Raw genomic sequence first — 19,019 nt, forward strand, 5'->3', positions numbered from 1 at the left:
ACTACATCCAAACTGCGGAGATGGGATGGGGTCGTGGAGGAGTTGTGGGCCGCGTCAGTTGTCACCAAGAGCGAGTCTCATCAAGGGCAGGCAAGCAGCAGGCTGGCAGGTTCCTCTCTGGTTTGTTCGCATACCCATATTGTCAAAGGGGTGCCATAAAGTGGCTGCTCTGCGATGTGACGGTGTGCCGTGTTCTCGAAGCGTGGCCGAACACATCTGCGCGGCGCCGCGGCAATATGGTGGGTAAACCGTTGCATTTTTCGGGACTCGGCGGGCCCTCGGCTGAGTACAGAGTGGAATGCCTCAGCAAGCGGAGAGGCGAGTCATCCGGAATTTCCTGCGTCTGGCATTGTGTTCCAGCCATCACTAGCGTCGAGGTAGAGGCTGGGGAAGTGGGCCGAGCACCAACTCCTCGTGGCCATTCAACGACCGCCGAGGCTCTCCTGCCAAGGAGCGAAGTTCAATGGTGATCTCAGACTCTGCGTTCAAACACGGGCCTCTGTCGCTGTGCATCCCTTTCCAGGGTCGGCGAGTCTAGAACCTGTTTCGCGGGCTCAAGCTGTTGTTCGGTCACACCGAAGGGCCTGGCGAATCTGAGAGACGCACAAACGGTCCTCGGCCAGTGGCAGCGCAGGAACAATTCCATCTCACCAAGATCGATTTGTGTTTTCTGCCTGCCACAAAGTCTACAAAGCACTGTGGGCTCTTCCACATCCTGTGGTGCATGGACCCTCTTCGAGGGCACGGAAATGAAGCCTGGGGAAAGCTGGGGCGCTGCAACTTTGCGGCGATGCGGAGGGTCGGGGTCCCCAAGCGAGGCGTTGGAGGGTCAAGCTTGGCAGACAACCTCCCAATCCGGGTTAGGTGGTGCCGGAGTCTAATTATGTGTCCGACAGCGTGAGAACAAGACACCAGCCAGTTCGAGGCCCTGATCCTTTGTCTCACTGCTGGCACCGTGGTGGCAGTGATAAGCAACAGGCGGGGCGCTGGCGGTCGTTTGGCTTACACTACTTTTGCATCAGCAAGTTGTGGGACGCGGCAGTTCGTGAATGGCGAGTATTTGCGAGTTTTCACCGCGATTCTCCGACGGCAACAAGCTCAACGGAATTTCCTATCACCGGAACCATGCGTCTGGGGCGCGCATGACCACAGTTTGAAGAGCGACCAAACACTCCCACGTTATGATGCCGGCTTCTTCCAGAGATGGGTTCCTCGCGACATGGTAACAACGACCCCTGTGGCCTGGAGAGGGGCAAGTTCCTCGTCCCAACGAGTGCGGCGTACTGCTAACTCCCCGAGGTCGGGTCCTGTGTCGAGGACGAACCGGCAGGTACGACTCGGAGCTTGAGCTGCGGCTTGACTTCATCCTTTGCGTCAATACCAGTCAATCATAGCGGCCAGGTCGGCAGGCTACTTACGTCGTTCATAGAGAAAATACGACGTGACAACGAGCACCGGGAACGCAACAACGAAGCGAATGTACCTGCTCGCGGCTTGCTTATACTCCTTGCTCGACGTGTCCACGGGCTTTCGTGCTTTCGGCGGGATTTGGGGATTCGCGTCGGCCGGCCCTTGGGAACGTGGGGATGGCGAGGGCGCGGGTTGGTAGGTCGTAGTGCTGGAACCGACAGGTTCCGAAGAAGCAGGGTGGGTTGGCGTGGGTTCAGTCGGAGTGTTTTCACCATCAGCGCGTCTTAGCGGTTCGGTCAGCGATGCCTCGGATTTCTTGAACCTCGAAGTTCGGCCATTGTCGTTGGCAGATTTGTGAGTACTGAACGACCGGCTGAAGGGCCGAGATGTTTGCGTCTTTTGTACATTGGCTATCCTTCCAATCCGAGCTCTGGTTGTGGTCGAAGCTCCCCATGTAGGGACCGTCGAATGTCCCCCCAACAAGCATTGGGAACCGCGACCCGGCGAAGAGCGAGTCGACCGCAACCAAGATATGCTTCGGGACATTGCTGGCGATCGTTCGGCGGGAGACTTTGGCGGGGATGGCGGCCCTTCAAGTACACGCTGTCAGTACGGTCGTAAGCAAAAAAAGAATTTGCCTTGGCTTGTCCTGGGCAGAAACACTGCCAAATAGATGGCGGCTCGGGCAGACCTCGACGCGACGTCACAGACACGGCAGGCAAGCTTGCGGGAAGCGCGCTCAGGTGTGCTTCGTTCCGGTGGGTCAGAGAAATTCTGCGAGATCGGCCCAGAGCGCCAGACCAAAAGAATCTGGAAGTTCTTGGCAATTTGAGAGCCCCTCTTTTTCACTTGGCTCCCCCCACCAGACTTCGAGCGAGAGCGGATTCTCAAACATGATGGTCAAGAAAGAAATTGATCGCGTCCATTGCCTTCCGATGTACTGAATCCTTTCCTCCTTGACTTTCAGACCGCTCTCTTGCTTGATCGTCCACCCAACAATAATTATCAGAAATTCAGCGACAATGACCAATGACGCTCTCCTGTTTCAAGCCCTTGCAGCAGTCCTTGAATGCCTGCCGCTTGTCGCGGTCGACGGCGCAGATCTGCATGCAAACGTCAACACAAGTTGCTGCGCTCACCTGACGACGGAGTACTCACGTTGTTATAGGTCTTATAACCCATCCACTTACAGCATCCCAACGTCTGGTCCTTGAGCAAGTATCCCTCCCGGCTGTTCATGCAGATGCAGTCATCCGGCTCGAGATACCAGCTGCCGGGGCACTGTTCGCCGGCAATGGCTCCTCCGACGAAGCCAAGGCTGAGAAGAACTGCGAAGACCTTCATAGTGTAATGGAAGTGTCAAAGTCAAGTCAGGCAGATGAATAAAAACCTTGGGAGACTCAAGACATGAACAGAATTCTTGCCGGAGCTCAACGCTTTATAGAACTTGAATCCCCAGGACAGCCACCAAGCATACCTACGGACCCGTCCTTGACGAGGTTGGATGTGGCCAGTGACCAATACAAGCCAATCTATGCACAATCTCGCCTAGTTCCCAACGACGGTCTTAGATGCATATCAATATCCCGAGCCTAGCCCATGGCACTTGGAGTCGGCTTGAAACCGGGTTCTCGTGAGCAGGTTTGATAGATCACAACGCAGGTCCTGCTACTGTATAATTAGCTGGCATCATGATTCGAGCTCACTAATTCTGAGTGTTGAACGTGCGGATTTGTCTATTACCAGGCGATTCACAGAAGCCCAAGGGCCAGCGATGTTGCAGGAGGACTGTTCGAGGCACTCTCGAAGCCCCCCACTGTGATGGCATTATAAGTCTATTATTATCCTGGGTCCAGCCTTCGTACCCTAATCCCCGGGGCAGTATCCTCACCGGAACGGCGCGCTTACCAGCTGATGGAACCTTCGATGCAGACAAGGCCGGTTAAAGTCGAACCGCGTGGTACAAACCGACTTCACCCTTCATTCTGTTAGGCTATCGGCATCGAGCTCGTTTATCATGTGGCAGTACACTGAATTGTCATGCATGCAAAGTGGTTGGAATATTCCTTCAACTCCGCTTTCCATTACATCCCTCGTCTGGTTCCATGGTTGACGACCACAGAATATTGACTCGGACCCAGCGGATGCAACCGCCGCTTCGCAACCGACCCTATCATCGACCCTTTTCCCGTCAGATATGATGCATCGACCGATTTCAGCTGACTTTGCTGCCACGACCCGGTGCCAACGCACGAGGAAGACTGGAGAAGTCTACCACGTGGTAACCCTTTGTTCTTCTTTCAACGGTCTAGCTTCCAGTGTGCTTCGTATTCGTCTCGGGAAGCGAATGCCTCGTCCTACAGTACCACCCAGTGCATCTCTAAATAATAAATCAGATGTCGAGGGAACCGAAAGCATGAACCTCCTTGAAAGGGGGTCAAAGGGACTCGTCGGCTGCGTTTTGCGTCCTTTGTAGTATCGTAGAGAGCATTATCCGAGTCTGGCGAAGGTATCACGGCCCGGTTTATGAAGCTACCTGCTCCTGATTAGCTACGTATCGGGCATTATCATATCACCAACATTCTACTATCCTCGTACACACCCTGTTAGTAGTGGAACACTTTCTATTCATAGTAACAGCCTAGACTCGGGCAAGGCAGATTAAAGAGGGTATGCGCTCCTCGATGATCCTATATACTACTTATACAAGAAGGAAAAGCTCCCTTGTTACCGGTTTTCCCCTCCTCCAGTCTTCCGTACCTAATTAAGTCCCCGCAAACTACACCACCTAACTAGCCCCCCCTCCGTCCCCTCTGAGATCTCACCACCCTGCGGAGCAGAATAGGCGACGTATCTGGTGCTGGGGGCTTCCCGTTATTCGTCCCTCCGTCGGTCGCAAACACCGACCTGGTGCGGGTGGTCGTCGGGCACTATGAACGGGGCCGAACATTCACGGATGTGGCGCTCGTCGATCCCGTCGGACTCCCACAACCACTCAGCCGAACGCGGTATCTCGAGGATGGCACCAGGGGGGAAGGAAGTGGCGAAATCAGCTCCTTCGGCCACGCGGCGTAAAGCAACCTTCACGGCGTCTTGGACTTGCTCTAGAGGGGTGCTGACGGTAAATAGTTCGAAATATTCGTATTCTAGCTCCTTCCAGGTCAATTCTCGGTGAAGTTTCCCGATTACTTTGACTCGGGCTTCGTCAAGGGGGACAACTTGCATCTCCCCATCTTTCTGTACGCGTTGGTGCGTCAACGTTAGTCGCGGTATATTCCTTAGCTCTTTGTCAATCCAAACGGCGGCACTCCCCCCATCAGGGTTGACGATTTCGTCGTTCTGCCTTCTGAAAGCAACGGGAGATGGATACCGGTATCTGTAGTCACCATGGAGCAAGCCATAACGTTCCGCACTGACAGCCGTGTGAAGCCCGACAGGAATGTCGGTCCCTCCGATAAAGGTGATAATAGCTCCATCTTTATAATCACGTTCGATTCCAGTATATTCGGGGTCGTTCCACAACACGAAACGCGCGTCGAGGTGCGGGGCACTGAAGAAGCCTTCCAAATAGGGGGCGGGAAGAAGAAAAGACTACGATGCCGGCCATTCAACAAAACAATGACCATGTTCAAATTCGCCGAACAGAACAGATAAGGTCAATCCGACAAAGAAACCAAACGCCTAAGTAGCCCAGAGCCAATGTTCGTCACATTTAACGGCTGTTGTCCCTAGAGGTGGACCACGTTCCTCCCCGGGTAGGCTTTCCCTGTCGTCTGTTCCAACTCGCCCACAGCCCCTTTTCACCCGACTTGGATTCCCACAACGTCAAGGGAGGTACCTGGGAGACGCCCAATTCCATCGCCACCAAGAATCAAAATGTGCAAAGTCCGCGTGGTGCATTTCCTAACGCACGATGCGCGCGTCCTGATGGCCACCGACCCCTTCAGCGACCGCAGCGAACCCGGCGATTTCATAGCGCCGACCATTACCGGCGGTTGTCCACAGGCATGCGTCGACTCACTGGTCAAGTCCCAAGCCCAAAACCCCGCTCTTGAGCGGTTCGACCCGTGCGACCAGCATGATTGCTGCGTGACCACCCAACTCAGCGTAAGGTGCCAGCGCTTCCTAGACCACCCCGGCCAGCTAGGCCCGTGGGGCGTGGCATCGGAGACGGAGTGCCCCAACCATTTCATTATCAATGAGTGCCACCCCATCGCCACTGTGCTGCGGGACGTCCCAGTACCCCCTGGGGCCCGGTGGGGGACCAAGAACGCCCCCCCTTACTTCCCCGCGACGGAGCTGTTCTACTCCTCCACCATCACTGCGGCCACGGTACCGGACGAGGAGAGCAATGGACTCTACAACGACCGCACTCAGTTCCAGCTGCTGGGGGTCGAGCTAGCCATGCAGAAGGAGATACTGGAGCATAACATTAAATTCGCCACCGATTATATGGGGTCGCTGGAACGGAAGTTCAACGACCTGGAGGGGCTGAAAGCTTTGGCGACGAAGGACGAGCTCAGGCTGGCACGCAGGTTTGTGGCCATGGCGAAATTCGCCGAGCGCGAGGCCGCCAGAATCTACCAACAGATGATGCAGCGGACTGGGTTTGTGCTGACCATGCTCAACAGGATGCCCGACCCCGGACAGAGCGTGACCGTCGCGGACGGATTGTTCTCTATCTCGCGGGAGCGGTTGGATCTCGGGGGCCTTGATTACCAGGCGGTGATCGATGCCTGCGACGGGCCGCTGAAGAGGTCTGTGAAGCTCCGACATCGACTGAAGAAGATTACTACTGCTATAAAAGCTCTCAAGAAGACTAGGACCAAAAGGAAGATGAGGGAGGGCGCTCGGAAAGAGCCTGTCCTTGCATCTCATGGGATGCAATGAGTTATTAGAAGAGAAAGTGAGTTCGAAGGTAGAGGGAGTATCGATTCTCCGGTTGTGGACATAAGTGCCAGGTTAAAAAGTCCAAAGTTGGGTACCTATTTGATTTCCTAGTTCCAAGACGACACAAGAGAATATGATAGAATAGAGGATGAATGTAATGGCGCCCTGGAACTTTCCTCTGATATCTGGCGGTTGTGAATGTAACCTGAAGTTCTGAGCGTGGTATTGTTAATTAGGGGCGGTGAGACCTCTTTAGGCCTTGCACGATGAGTTGTGTGGTTCCGTCAGTAATATAACATGGGTAGCGGACAATCCAAAAAGCACCTATCAAAGCACTGAGGCACAACGGTTCAATGTCCTCTCCATGAGCACGGCTTCCCCGCAGATTGGCCGACCCAAGAACAGCGAGACGGCAAAGAGGAGGCGAGACTCGGGAGAATTGCAGCTAAATGGACCGCAACCTTGCGTTACATCGGTGGCTAAAACACCGAGGAGCACTCCAGGAGGTAAGCCGGGACAGCGTCCGAGGGTAGGGAGGTACCTAGATATTGGGACGTCCTGCTACCCAAGTCGTAACTTTAGCACTCGCATCTACCTGCGTACAACACTGTACACTGTTCATACCGCGTCCGTATGGCAAGAATCACACAATTAGCTGCGCTTTGCGCGGCGATCATTACCCAGGGGACCGACGCTGCTGTTACTTTCGCGGTCCCAAGCAAGGCTGGCGACGGAGGGCACTCCTACGCACCACTCGACCCAGCACCCCTGGGCATCTCTTTCGAGTTCTTTGCCTTTCCGTCGTATCTCACCAATGTCACCGCCACAAATCAATGTCTGTCAAACTGGAAAGACCTCACTGGGGTGTGGCCGCCGATTCGCATTGGCGGGACGACGCAGGATCGAGCCTCATTTGACGCGTCAACTTCGGCCTACGTAGTATACTCGGTGGCAAATCCGGCGGATGCGCCCATGACATTGACCTTTGGGCCAAAGTTCATGACTCTTGCTGGGACTTATCCCGGAAGCGTCGTGGTTGGTTTGAACAGGGGAAAGAACAATATTGACAATACGATTGCCGCTGCAAAGGTGGCCGTGTCTGAAGTCAAGAACCTGTTGGCTATTGAGTTGGGAAATGAGCCGGAATGTAAACAGAGGGTCCCCCAAACGCAGAATAAAGGGTGTAAAAGGCTTACTTGTATCCAGATTACCCCAAGGACGGCCAGCCCATTGCCCGCGGAACTTGGAACCCCTCCGTGGACGCTTCGTCCCAGGTAGACTGGAACATCCGGGTCGGCAGTGCCGTCGGCAAGAACAACATCATCCAAGCCGGAAACTGGAACCAAGCCCCTCCAGAATGGGGAGCCGCGCAGCTGATCGCCAGGGAGAACGCAACATCCAAGCCATACGTGCGGCATTATGCTCACCACAACTACCCCGGCGGCGACGTCCAGAAGCTTCAGACGCACTCCCAAACAGCCAGCAACGTGCGAAGCATGTTCGCCGCCGACGTGGCCGCAGTCAAGCAGCAAACCGGCAAAGAATACATCCTCGGCGAGACCAACTCCGGTACGCTCCCTCCCCTTCCAACCCTTCCAACCCTTCCAACCCCCCCCATCTCCCCCCTCCCCACCCAACCTCCCAACCCACTAACCCCCTGTTTTCCCCCCCATCCCCAGTCTCCGGCGGCGGCGCGGCCAACGTCTCCCCGACCTTCGGCGCGGCGCTCTGGACGATGGACTACGCGCTGCGCGCGGCCACGACCAACATCTCGCGCGTCTACTTCCACCACGGCACGGTCGGCAACTGCCAGTACTGCTTCTGGGGCCGCTACAGCATGGGCGCGCCCTACTACGGCGCGACGGCGGCCGTGGCGCTGACGGCGGGCGCGCGGACGATTGCGGCGCTGGATGATGAGAGGGGGAATGAGGGGGTGTATGTGACGTTTGATGGGGAGGGCAGGCCGGCCAGGGTGTTGTTGTATAATTCGGAGTATTATGCTGGGAGCGGGAGGAGGGGGGTGCAGGTGTTTACGCTGACGGGGTTGGGGGGTGGGGAGAGTGTGCGGGCGAAGAGGTTGACCGCGCCGAGTTCGTTGGCAAGGGCGGATCGCGGGGATGATATCTCGTTTGGGGGGCAGCGGTGGACGGATGGGACGTGTGTGGTTGCGGGGGAGGAGGTGTTTGAGACGGTGGGCGTGGAGAATGGGCAAGCTGCGTTTGAGGTCAAGGCGGCGGAGGCGTTGTTGGTTTATTTGTAGTTGAAGGTGTGGGGGGGTTGTTGAGTAGGTACCTAGGTACCTAGGTAGGTACCATAGCGCGCCGGGGGGGGGGTTGCAAAATGATGACCACCGACGTTTTTTGGTGCCAAAATGATTTTTTCGTCTGAAAATGAACTTCAAAATGGAAAACGAATACCACGACTAGCCTGTAATAAAAATGATAAAAACTTGAAAGATGGTTTTAAACTAAAAATAATTTTCAATCTTTAAAATTATTTTTAAGATAGAAAATAACTACTATTATTAAAATATAATAAAAGTTATTTTTATATAAAATTATTTTCAAAATATAATATAATTTCATAGCTTTAAAATTATAATATCTTAAAAAGATTAACTTCTAATAAAATTTATTTTACTATATTATAATTTTAAAATAGTAAAAGTATAATATATAAATGTTGAACCCTAGAGTTCAGATTACTAGTGCTGTGGCCATCTGGGGGGCTCTACAGTACTGTAATTGAATTCGTATGGCCTGTAGCTATATACTGGTATCTTGGTTGTGGCGGTACGATTACTGGGTGGCTAGCTATCTTAGTTTGAAGAAGGTTGGTTCTTCTTTTCACTAAGTGTTAGTTTCTCCCGAATCGAGCTACCCTGCACCTACCCTGCACCTGGGTTTCCCAAGCGAGCTACCCTGCACCCGGTTGTTCCCAACCGGCCTACCCTGCACCTCTTGGCATCCCAAGCGACCTACCCTGCACCGGTGGTTGGCTCCCAAGCGGCCTACCCTGCACCGCTTGGCCCCAACCGGCCTACCCTGCACCGGTTTTTAAGGTAGTAGTGCAAGTGGGCCCGGGCACTTCTGGGTGCGGCTGCGAGCAGGTGAGCCCATTTTTAGTCAAACCTATACAAATGAGTTTTGCGGGATTCAGTTTTTTACCACTAAGACCGCTGGGCCGAATTCGGCACTGTGCCCCGGTCGGTGGGTATATGAGAAGGAAGTAGTAAATCCAACTCCAGTGGTTAAGATAGCAAATATAGAGGCATTCCCAAAACAATAGTGGTCTACCTACTAAATTAACCACTGTTATAGGGCCTAGGCCCTGTAATTACTGCTGGTAGCTAAGCAATAGTACTGTGCATTGCTTCCCCAAAGTGCATTGTAAGCCCTGTTAGTGTGTGCACTACAGGGCCTCACCCACCTAAATCTAATTAGGTTATGAGCCCGGAAAAGTACTATTTCCAGCTGTAGGCTTATAAATTGCCCTGCAAATTAGAGCCTTTGAACGCTATAAGCTTAGCCTGTTTCTACTGCTTGTAGCTTGGAATCCCTGAATTCTTCGTTTCTCCAAGCTAGAAACCACTATAGGAACTTCGACCTATAGATAGACCTCCTAGTGCAAGGTCGTCAACTATACTAGATAGCTGACAGTTAATATAGAGCTTCTGGGGGCCTATATTTTAACTTTTCCAACAAAGCCCGAAACGTTGGTTTTCTCAAAGAGATAGAAAAATCTAGCTTAACTTCGAAAGCTAGGGGTTATTATACCCACTGAAGGTACTATATTTATAGGCCTTCCCAACAGCCTGATCAACTGTATTGGTTCTACCGATTCTAGTAGGTAGGTAAAACGTAGTACCTCAAGGTACTAACTACTGCTGTAGCCAGTAGTTGTAGTTAAACTACGTAAAACAAGGACCTCTAAGAGCCGCACTGAGTAGAACTTAAGGCCCTAACAACCCACTGTAAGGTTGTTGGTCTAGGTAACTAGACTACCACTATAAGAGCGAATAGTGGTTACGCTATATCAAGGCTAGTAGCGTGTAAAAACTTACTGTGGTTACAGTATAGAATATAACCCGGTATTTTATACCGTTGAAGTCCTAGACCTATATAGTGGCATAGGCCCTATAACTACAGCGAAGGTAGTAATAGGATAGTGCTTACCAGCCTACGGCAACTGGTATAGCCGCTGTAGCCTACGGGCCTGTACAGAGGCACCATGGCACAGCCTGGGGGCGCTGGGAGCCCCCAAGCCCAAATAGAGGAGTTGCAAACCCGATTAGAGGCCCAGGCTACCCAAATGGCACAACTGCATGCCACTATAGCTACGTTGACGGATAGTTTACAACAGTTTACTGTTCAACAACAACAACGGCCCCAGATGCCTACCGAACAGCAGCTTACAGAAGCTATTGCTTCTGAAGTAGAAAATAGAGTAAAGGCCGCTTTACAGGCCCAACAGGCCCGTAATACTAGCCAGGGCCCTCCGGAGCCACTAGTAGTACCACCTTATACGGTACCACTACCAAATACAGTGCCTCCAAGCCCTGCCCTACAACCCACTATACCGCAAGACAATTTGAACAGTGGGTTGGTAAAAGAACTGTCAAGAAAGGTGTACGATTTCCCTGAAAATCTACGCCTTACAGGGCCAGATAACTTCGATATCTGGAAACAGGGCCTAAATATCATGTTTAGGGCTATCGGCATACCTACCTTTCCTTCTAACCCAGAGGGATTTATAGGGGGTAGCGACCAAACGTTGGCTTTACTTCTAATGCTGTTACGGAACAGTATAGGCCCTGGACCACAGGCCGCCATAGCCTGGCAAACAGACCCTGTAGCGGCCTATAGGCTTCTAATACTACGGTATTCGCACTCCACTGGAATTCAACGGGACCAACTATATAGGAAGTTCCACGAGTTGGATTTCAGTAAATTTAGTGGATCTTTAGCGGATTTCAACGCTGAATTTTCCAACTTGGCTAGCCGGCTAACCCTAAACGGGGTTGAAATACAGCCTATAGACCAAGTGAACCACTACTTAAAGGCTATGGAAAAAGCCTTCCCACAGTGGGCTGAACGGCAACGTAGTCAAATGCGGGCCCTGAGGACAGTTGGCCAAGGTGTTGAAAACCTGAATTTGAGCTTCTTAATAGCCGACCTTCTGGAAGAGCATAGAATTCCAGCCTCTACTACCAATAAAGGTATGGCTAATAGGGCCTACGGCGAAAATAAGGGTGCTAAAGGCCCCTATAAAGGCCCTAAAAAACAGGGGAAAAAGGGTCCCCAAAGCCAACAAAATACCAACGGCAGTAGTGGGAATAGTGGTCAAAAACGGCCAAAAGAAGAAGAAGAAGAAGGGTCAGGGTTCAAATTCCAGTTCGAACCACAGTACCCAGCCCGATTCCTTTGCCTGTATTACAGGGGCATACAATATCACTACAGGGCACTATAGTGATAGTAGCGAAGATAGTAGTTCTGAATCCGATTCAGATACTGAAGAACTACCTTCTTTCTTCAATGCTACCCACCAGGCCTCAAAATCTACCACTAAACCAACTAGTGGGAAATCTTCGAAGCCAGCCTGTAAAGATCACTGTAGCCACCAGGTTACCTCTGATGCTCTACTCTATGATACTGGTTCCACAGACCATATCATAAACAATAGGAAATGGTTTACCAGTTTTACTAAAAATACTGGTCAAATACCACCTATTTATACAGGTGGTGGCCCTGTAAAACCCAAAGGTATTGGAACTGCAAAGTTCAAAGTACTGGTCCAGAAGAGTCCCCCGAAATACTTAGAGTTGGTCCTTAATAAGGCCCTCTATATACCCTCTATAGATATCAATCTATTTAGTGGGATCCGGCACTATAAGGCCGGAGGCTATTTGGACCGGGAAACGTTGAAAGGCCCTACAGGGTCTACCATTGCAGCTCTGGACTTCCAGAGATCGGGCTTCTTCCTTCAAATTGAGGGTCACCTTCGGCCAAGGCTCTACCTTACTAGCTATATTAATATAGTTGGTACAGGGTATAGCCTAGCCCAAACTACTAAAGATTTAGTGGTTGAACTACCTTCTAAAACCCAATCTTGGAAGGATAGTTATACTAGGTACGATGACAACGAACCTAGTAGTGTAGAGCTAGATAGTAGGGGTACTATCGGCTCTTCAGGGCCATCGAGCCCTGAATCTCAGGGCATACCCCGGAGGAATAGGCCCCGTGATTCTGACGAAGGATCTATAGGCCTGGGTGCCCCTGGGAATATAGGGTTATAGGATCTACCCCAGGGCTCTATAGTGGAGGAATGGCCCCGTGTGCAAATAGAGCCCTGGGATAACGAATCTTGGGGCCTTCTAGAGGAGGGCTTGCCCCGTGTGCAGAGGGGGCCCCAGGATGGAAGTAGTGGAACTACTACTATAGTGCCTGGTTCTCAGGCCTATAAAGATCTACTTATAGTGGCTAAACAGTGGCATGTTCGGCTAGGGCACCTTGGCCTACGCCTACTAAAGAAAACCACTAAAAATACTAGTGGTATCCCTGATTTAGACCCTATAAGGGAGGTTGATTTTCGATGTATAGCCTGTTCTAAGGCTAAAGTAACTAGGAGGGTAGACTGGAAGTCAATTCCAGATCCCCCGGCCGTTTTAGATATAATAGAGGGGGATACAGTAAAAATCAAGCCAATTCCACACAATCGGCTTCCTGTAGCCCTATTTCTAATAGATCGAAAATCGCGGTTCCGGTGGGTAATTTTAATGCCAAACAAAGAGGGTCCTACTGTTTTCAACGCAATTAAAGGCCTATTTCGTGGTCTAAAAAACAAGTGGGGAAAATACCCAAGAAAATTCCATTTCGATGGTGGCACTGAAATTAATACCCATTTACAGGCCTGGTTAACCCGTAAGGGCATCGATTTTTCTACCTCTAGCCCCTATGCCCACGAACAGAACGGTCTAATTGAACGATCTATTCGGGTGGTTTTAGATAGGCTTAGATCTACAGTAGTTCTATTACAGTTGCCGCAGTACCTCTGGTGCTATATACTATCTAGTATAGTGGATCTCGTCAATTCCACAGCGGTAACTAATAAAGACCTTACACCCTACCAGGCCTTCTTCGATGAATTAGAGCCTGGTATTACCCACATACCCAACTTAGGGTGGTATAAGGCTATAGGTTCTAGAATAGAACTACTTATACCGAATGAAAAGAGGCCTAAGTCCCTGAAACTACAGGCCCGTACAGAGCCTGGTAGGCTTCTAGCAGCACTAGGAAATAAGACCTGCCTAGTTTGGATACCTGCTAGAAGAGCTGTAGTAAAATCGCCGTTTGTTAAAATAGTTAACGAAAATGATACTATTCTACAAATTACTACAGTACCCTCGGAGACCTCCTCTAAAGGTGGTTATAAAGAGGATAGTATAGTTCGAGAGGGGGATAATATAGTAGATATAGAGGAAAATCCTACCTCTGAATCTACTAGTGGGCCTCGCGAACCCACTGATCTTGTAGAGGATCTATTATCTACTACTATAGTATCGAAAAATTTCGAACCCTCTATACCTACCACTAATATAGATCAATCTAAATCTATGGGTGATAGGGCTAGGCTAAATAGCAAGCCTAATGGACCTACTATGGTATCTAATCTACAAGATCCTATAATGGCCGAATCTATACTAGCCCCTCCAGTAAACCCGCTATCCAATATGGATATCGATATTGATCTTAATATCGATCCTGAGGATAGAATGCAGCTGAATAGTTTTATCAGTTCAACTATATATTATCTTTCCAGTTGTTATAAGGCCTCGAAAGGCACTGCCTCAGAGCCCCAAACACTAAAACAGGTCTATAAATCTCAAGATAAAGACCGCTGGTTAGAGGCTATATATAGTGAATTCGATCAACTAGTTAGCCAGGGAACCTTTAAGTTCCTACCCTATAAAGACCTCCCAAAAGCCCGCAAACCGTTAACTAGCCGGTTAGTCCTTAAGGCAAAGAAAAACAAGGATAACCAAATTGTTAAATATAAGGCTAGATTAGTAGTTAGAGGATTCCAACAAATCGAAGGTTTAGATTTCAACGAAACCTTTGCCTCTACTACTATACCACCTTCGTGGCGTGTCCTACTGGCTATAGCAGCTATAGAGGACTGGGAAATCGAACAAATCGATTTTATAGGGGCATTTTTAAATGGGGAATTAGAAGAAGAAAACTATATGCAAATTCCAGACGGTTTTATAGACTATGCTTGTAGGGCCTCAAAATCTACTAAGGCTTTACTAAAGAAGCAAGGATATAACCCTAAGGAGGACCAAGTTATACTTCTTTCTAAGGCCCTATACGGCCTAAAACAGAGTCCTAGACTGTGGCAAACCAATCTTAGTATTTTACTAAGAAAGGAAGGCTTCGAACCACTAGTTTCAGACTCTGTGTGACGAACCTGTCTCTGGACCCGTCCTGTTAGGGTTCAGTATCGGTCGAAGGTATTCTCTCAAGGGTGCTTAGGTTCGGTGCAGCCAAAGGGTGCACAACAAAGACTTGTCTCAACAGTAGGCTCTCGAGCTTGTAGCGAACTGTAGTTGTGATTGCTAACTGGAGAACTCCCAGAGCTCTCCAGAACGAGTGACTATATACTGCTATCTAACGTGTTGATCCCTCTGCTCCCTATGCTCCCGAGGAGCGATGGGAGCGTCGTGAGCAGTGAGTGCGGCGAGTGCTCCCCGTGCTCCCTTCCTCGAGAGGGAGCGTCGGGAGCGCTTTCACTTGTCGCAACGATTGGCCGTTGGACCCTTAAATGATTGGCCGGGACGTCCCGCATCCCGCAGGCCAAGACCGCGTTGGGCCTAATCCGTGACACGATGCCCCTCCTCCGCGGTCGACGTCCCGACGACCTTATTCCCTTCCGTGGTTCTTGTCATAAGGAGCCGGCTAGTCCTCCTCCCTTCGTCCTGGGGTGGGTGTCTCCCTTCTTTCTGCGCCTCTACCCATCATGCCTCCTAACCGTGTGCGAAAGAAACGATCGCAGAAATCCAGTACTGATCGCCGCCGCGATCGCGCATCCGCCCGAGACGAGTTTGCCGTTGAAATGGCCCGTTGTTCTCGTTGCAAAGAAAAGAACATTCCTGATTGCCGCGTGCCTCCTGAGGACGACGTCTGCACCGCATGCGCCAAGGTGCACAATAACAATTGTGACTCCTTCGGTTACGATAGTTCCGCCTTCCAACGCTTGGTCCTGCAGAAACGTCAACTGGACAAGGAGCGTCAAGAGGCCGATCAGGCCCTAGGCGCCGCCCTCGCGCGGGTTGACCGCTTGCGCCGTCAACACCAGTCCTTGGAGGATCAGGCACGCCGGATGTTTGACCAGGAGGGGAGGGTGCTGGAGGAGCAAGAGCGCCGCGAGGCTGCCGTCGCGCAGCCGTCTTCGAGTGCCGTTGTCGCTTCTCCCCTGGGTCCTTCCTGGGGTCAAAGGTGTGCCCCCTCTCTCTCCTGCTTCTTCTCGTCCTCGTGCTGACTATGCTAGTTTCTTTTCGGACGACCCCTTCCTCGCTGGGGTCGACTTGTCTGCGGGGTTTCCCTTGGTCGATCCGGGTTCCTCTGGTGGAACTCCTGAAGTTTCTCGGGGCAGTTGAGATTTGTAGCTGGTTGCCATGAATTGTCTTCTGGGCCAAAGTCCAGCCATTTGACCAAATACTCCAACTGTCCTTTCGTGATGCGTGAATCTAGGACTTCCTCAACGTCCCATTCCTCCTCTTCGTCTTCTGCCTCGGCGTCCTTGTCGAGTCGTGCGCCCTTGGGCGCTGGTTCCAGAAGTGAGATGTGGAAAACGTTGGTCCGTAGTCGCATTGTCGAGGGTAACGCGAGAGCGTAATTGTTCTCCGAAATCTTTTTGTCGATCTTGAACGGTCCGACTTTGCGAAAGTCGAGCTTCCTGCTTGGTCGCTTCGTGCGAAGATTTCGAGAAATGAGGTAGACTTTGCCCCCCTCCTCTAGGCGAGGTCCCTCGAGCCTGTTTCTGTCGTAGAACTTCTTCATCCGTGTTCGTACGAATTCGAGTTCTTCCTTGAGCATCGCGTGCAGCGAGCTCATTTTGTCGGCTTTGACTGCCGCTCTGGGCACCGAAACTTCGGGCCCTTGTCGCAAATCTGCTTCGTAGCCGAAATTCGCGAAGAATGGTGTGACCCTGGTGGTCTCCGTGACGGTGGTGTTGTAGGCGAGTTGCGCTGTCGGCAGCAGCTCGACCCAGTCATCCTGCTGGAAATTGACGTACAACCGTAGGTATTGTTCGACGACCTGGTTGAGTCGTTCCGTCTGTCCGTCCGTCTGTGGGTGGTAAGCGGTTGAGAGCTTACTTTTCGTACCCAGTCTCGTCATCAGAGCCTGCCAAAACTTTGATGCGAACTTGGTGTCTCTGTCCGTGATCCATTCCTCCGGCCAGCCGTGGACCGAGGTGATGTTGCGGTAGATCACATCTGCGAGTTGTTCTGCTGACCATGTCTCCTTGTAAGGGAGGAAGTAACTCCACTTGGTGAGTCTGTCCACCATCGTGAGGATGCTGTCGTATTCTACTCCCGTTACTGAGTCCTTGGAGGCTGGTAGTTTGGTGATGAAGTCCATCGTCACCGAACTCCATGGTCGTTCTGCAACTGGCAATGGCTGTAGTAGCCCGTACGGCTTGTGTCGTCCTGGCTTGCTCCGCTTGCAGAGGTCGCATTCCGCCCGGACCTCTTCTGCCGTCTGCTTGATTCCTGGGAAGTCGTAGTTCTGCTTGACTTTCGCAATTGTCTTGCTGATTCCCATGTGTCCTCCGAGTCTCGACTCGTGGATCTTTCGAATGAGCTCCTTTTGGTCACCCAGCCTGACATAGGCCTTGTCGTGGTACCAGAGTCTCGTTCCTTCAAGTCGCAATCCCGCGATCTTGGATTCTGGCTCTTCTTGCCATGCATCGCGTTCGTCGTCCGCGATGATTCCTTGGAAGTCTTGTTCCAATCTTTGTTCTCTGAAGGCCGCACAGCATTCTACAAACGGTTGCAGAGGCCTGGCTTCGGGATCTTCCGACTGCTGCTGAAGTGCTGCGATCTCGTAGTCTTCAGTCGGTTGGGAAGCGTGCCGTAGCGATCCGTCTGTCTGTTGATGTAGCAATGGTGGTGAGGCTTCAGACGTGTTGTCGTGGTGATCCGCTCTCCTACTCAAGGCATCCGCTCGTGCGTTTTCTGAGCCTTTCTTGTAGTGGATCGTGAAGTTGAATTCGGACAGAAATTCTGCCCACCGAGTTTGTCGTCCGTTCAGCACCTTGGTGGTGGTGAAGTACCGTAAGTTCTTGTGGTCCGTGTACACCTGGACTTCGTGTGTCGTGCCGCTGAGGTATGGTCTCCATTCCTGAAATGCTTCGATGATTGCGAGAAGCTCCTTGTCGTGGATCGGGTAGTTGAGCCTTGGTCCTTCGAGTTTCTTGGAGAAGAACGCAACTGGATGAAGCTTGCCGTCCTTGTCTCTCTGACCAAGTTGTCCTCCGATCGCGAAGTCCGAAGCATCAGCCTCGACTTCGAAAGGTGTGCTTGGATCAGGCAGCATGAGCACCGGGTCGGCGATGATCGCATCGCGGATCCGCTGGAAAGCCTGCTCGTGCTCCTGCTTCCACTGGAATGTGGCATCCTTTTTGGTAAGTTCGTGCAGAGGTCTCGCGAAGTCGCCAAAATTCTTGATGAACATTCTGACGAAGTTGGCGAATCCGATAAATCCTCTGACCTCCGTGGCGTTCGTCGGTGTCGGCCACGTCTTGACAGCTTCCAGTTTCTCGGGTTCGATCTTGACCCATCCCGGGGAGATTTCGTAACCCAGAAACACTGTTTTCTTGACATGAAACTCGCTCTTGTCCTTGTTGACTGACAATTTGTGCTCGTGCAGTGCGTCCAGCACCTGCCGCACGTGTCTCTTGTGTTCTTCGAGTGTCTTGGAGTAGATGAGAATGTCATCCAAGTAACAGACTGCAAATTTATCGAGGCAATGTCGAATTGCGTGGTCGATAGCGGCTTGAAATGTCGCTGGTGCGTTGGTCAACCCGAACGGCATGACGCGGTACTCGTAGTGCCCGTAGGGTGTCCGAAAAGCCGTCTTCCATTCGTCTCCTTCCTTGATGCGGATGTGGGCGTACGCTGTCGGAAGGTCGAGACGCGTGAAGTATTGTGCCCCTGACAGCTGGTCTCGAAGCCTTGAGATCAGTGGCAGTGGGTAGCGGTTCTTCACCGTTTCGCCGTTCAACTGTCGGTAGTCCACACACATCCTGAGTTTCCCATCCTTCTTTGGAACGAAGAGGACTGGGTAGCCCGCTGGAGATGTCGATGGTCTGATGTGTCCTATCTCGAGGTTCTTTTCGAGATAGCTCCTCAACTCTGCATCTTGCTTCTCGTTGGTGTGGTACACCTTGAAAAACTTCAACTGGGCTCCTTCCTTGAGTCTGATTTCGTGATCCCAAGGTCCGTGGTCTGGTAGCCCTGCAAGATGTTTTGCCGTGAACGCCGGGTGCCCCTTGTAGTCGTCTGGGATCTGCCCCGTCTTTGCGTTCTTCGCTGTACCCTCGTAGTACGCGAACTTGTTGTTCCCAGGCTCGATGCTTGCTGCTTCGAGTTCCCTGACTTCTTCTGCTGCCAGCTCGATGCTTGCCGCTTCGAGCTGATTGACCCATTGTTCGTGTTT

The 19,019-nt window shown here is 51.6% G+C and overlaps 4 protein-coding genes across 4 annotated transcripts; 2 read left to right on the forward strand and 2 right to left on the reverse strand.

Moving 5' to 3' along the window:
- Positions 1 to 1,006: 1,006 nt before the first annotated feature.
- On the reverse strand, positions 1,007 to 2,241 carry B0H64DRAFT_202144 (uncharacterized protein). Its single transcript, XM_062799273.1, has 2 exons — positions 1,419 to 2,241; positions 1,007 to 1,360 (listed from the first exon to the last, which is right to left on the reverse strand). The coding sequence occupies exons 1-2, from the start codon at positions 1,954 to 1,956 to the stop codon at positions 1,287 to 1,289; spliced, it is 612 nt and encodes a 203-aa protein (XP_062656341.1). The 5' UTR covers positions 1,957 to 2,241; the 3' UTR covers positions 1,007 to 1,286.
- A 63-nt stretch (positions 2,242 to 2,304) lies between these two features.
- B0H64DRAFT_402852 (uncharacterized protein) lies at positions 2,305 to 3,174 on the reverse strand. The gene has a single exon (XM_062804254.1). The coding sequence runs from the start codon at positions 2,752 to 2,754 to the stop codon at positions 2,527 to 2,529; it is 228 nt and encodes a 75-aa protein (XP_062656342.1). The 5' UTR covers positions 2,755 to 3,174; the 3' UTR covers positions 2,305 to 2,526.
- Positions 3,175 to 5,018: 1,844 nt separating this feature from the next.
- Positions 5,019 to 6,597, forward strand: B0H64DRAFT_202190 (uncharacterized protein). The gene has a single exon (XM_062799274.1). The coding sequence runs from the start codon at positions 5,287 to 5,289 to the stop codon at positions 6,298 to 6,300; it is 1,014 nt and encodes a 337-aa protein (XP_062656343.1). The 5' UTR covers positions 5,019 to 5,286; the 3' UTR covers positions 6,301 to 6,597.
- A 233-nt stretch (positions 6,598 to 6,830) lies between these two features.
- B0H64DRAFT_402858 (glycoside hydrolase family 79 protein) lies at positions 6,831 to 8,587 on the forward strand. The gene is made up of 3 exons (XM_062804255.1): positions 6,831 to 7,411; positions 7,495 to 7,869; positions 7,980 to 8,587. The coding sequence occupies exons 1-3, from the start codon at positions 6,934 to 6,936 to the stop codon at positions 8,558 to 8,560; spliced, it is 1,434 nt and encodes a 477-aa protein (XP_062656344.1). The 5' UTR covers positions 6,831 to 6,933; the 3' UTR covers positions 8,561 to 8,587.
- The last annotated feature ends 10,432 nt before the right edge of the window (positions 8,588 to 19,019 follow it).

The sequence above is a fragment of the Chaetomium fimeti genome (genome assembly GCF_033439085.1).
Source record: "Chaetomium fimeti strain CBS 168.71 chromosome Unknown B0H64scaffold_6, whole genome shotgun sequence".
Lineage (NCBI taxonomy): Eukaryota > Fungi > Ascomycota > Sordariomycetes > Sordariales > Chaetomiaceae > Chaetomium > Chaetomium fimeti.

Coding starts and splice junctions, on each gene's coding strand:
- B0H64DRAFT_202144 (XM_062799273.1), bottom strand. CDS start 1,956: ATGTCCCGAAGCATATCTTGGTTGCGGTCGACTCGCTCTTCGCCGGGT. Junction 1,361..1,418: donor GTATTTTCTCTATGAACGAC/GTAAGTAGCCTG, acceptor CAAAGGATGAAG/TCAAGCCGCAGCTCAAGCTC.
- B0H64DRAFT_402852 (XM_062804254.1), bottom strand. CDS start 2,754: ATGAAGGTCTTCGCAGTTCTTCTCAGCCTTGGCTTCGTCGGAGGAGCC.
- B0H64DRAFT_202190 (XM_062799274.1), top strand. CDS start 5,287: ATGTGCAAAGTCCGCGTGGTGCATTTCCTAACGCACGATGCGCGCGTC.
- B0H64DRAFT_402858 (XM_062804255.1), top strand. CDS start 6,934: ATGGCAAGAATCACACAATTAGCTGCGCTTTGCGCGGCGATCATTACC. Junction 7,412..7,494: donor GGCCGTGTCTGAAGTCAAGA/ACCTGTTGGCTA, acceptor TGTAAAAGGCTT/ACTTGTATCCAGATTACCCC. Junction 7,870..7,979: donor CCTCGGCGAGACCAACTCCG/GTACGCTCCCTC, acceptor CCCCATCCCCAG/TCTCCGGCGGCGGCGCGGCC.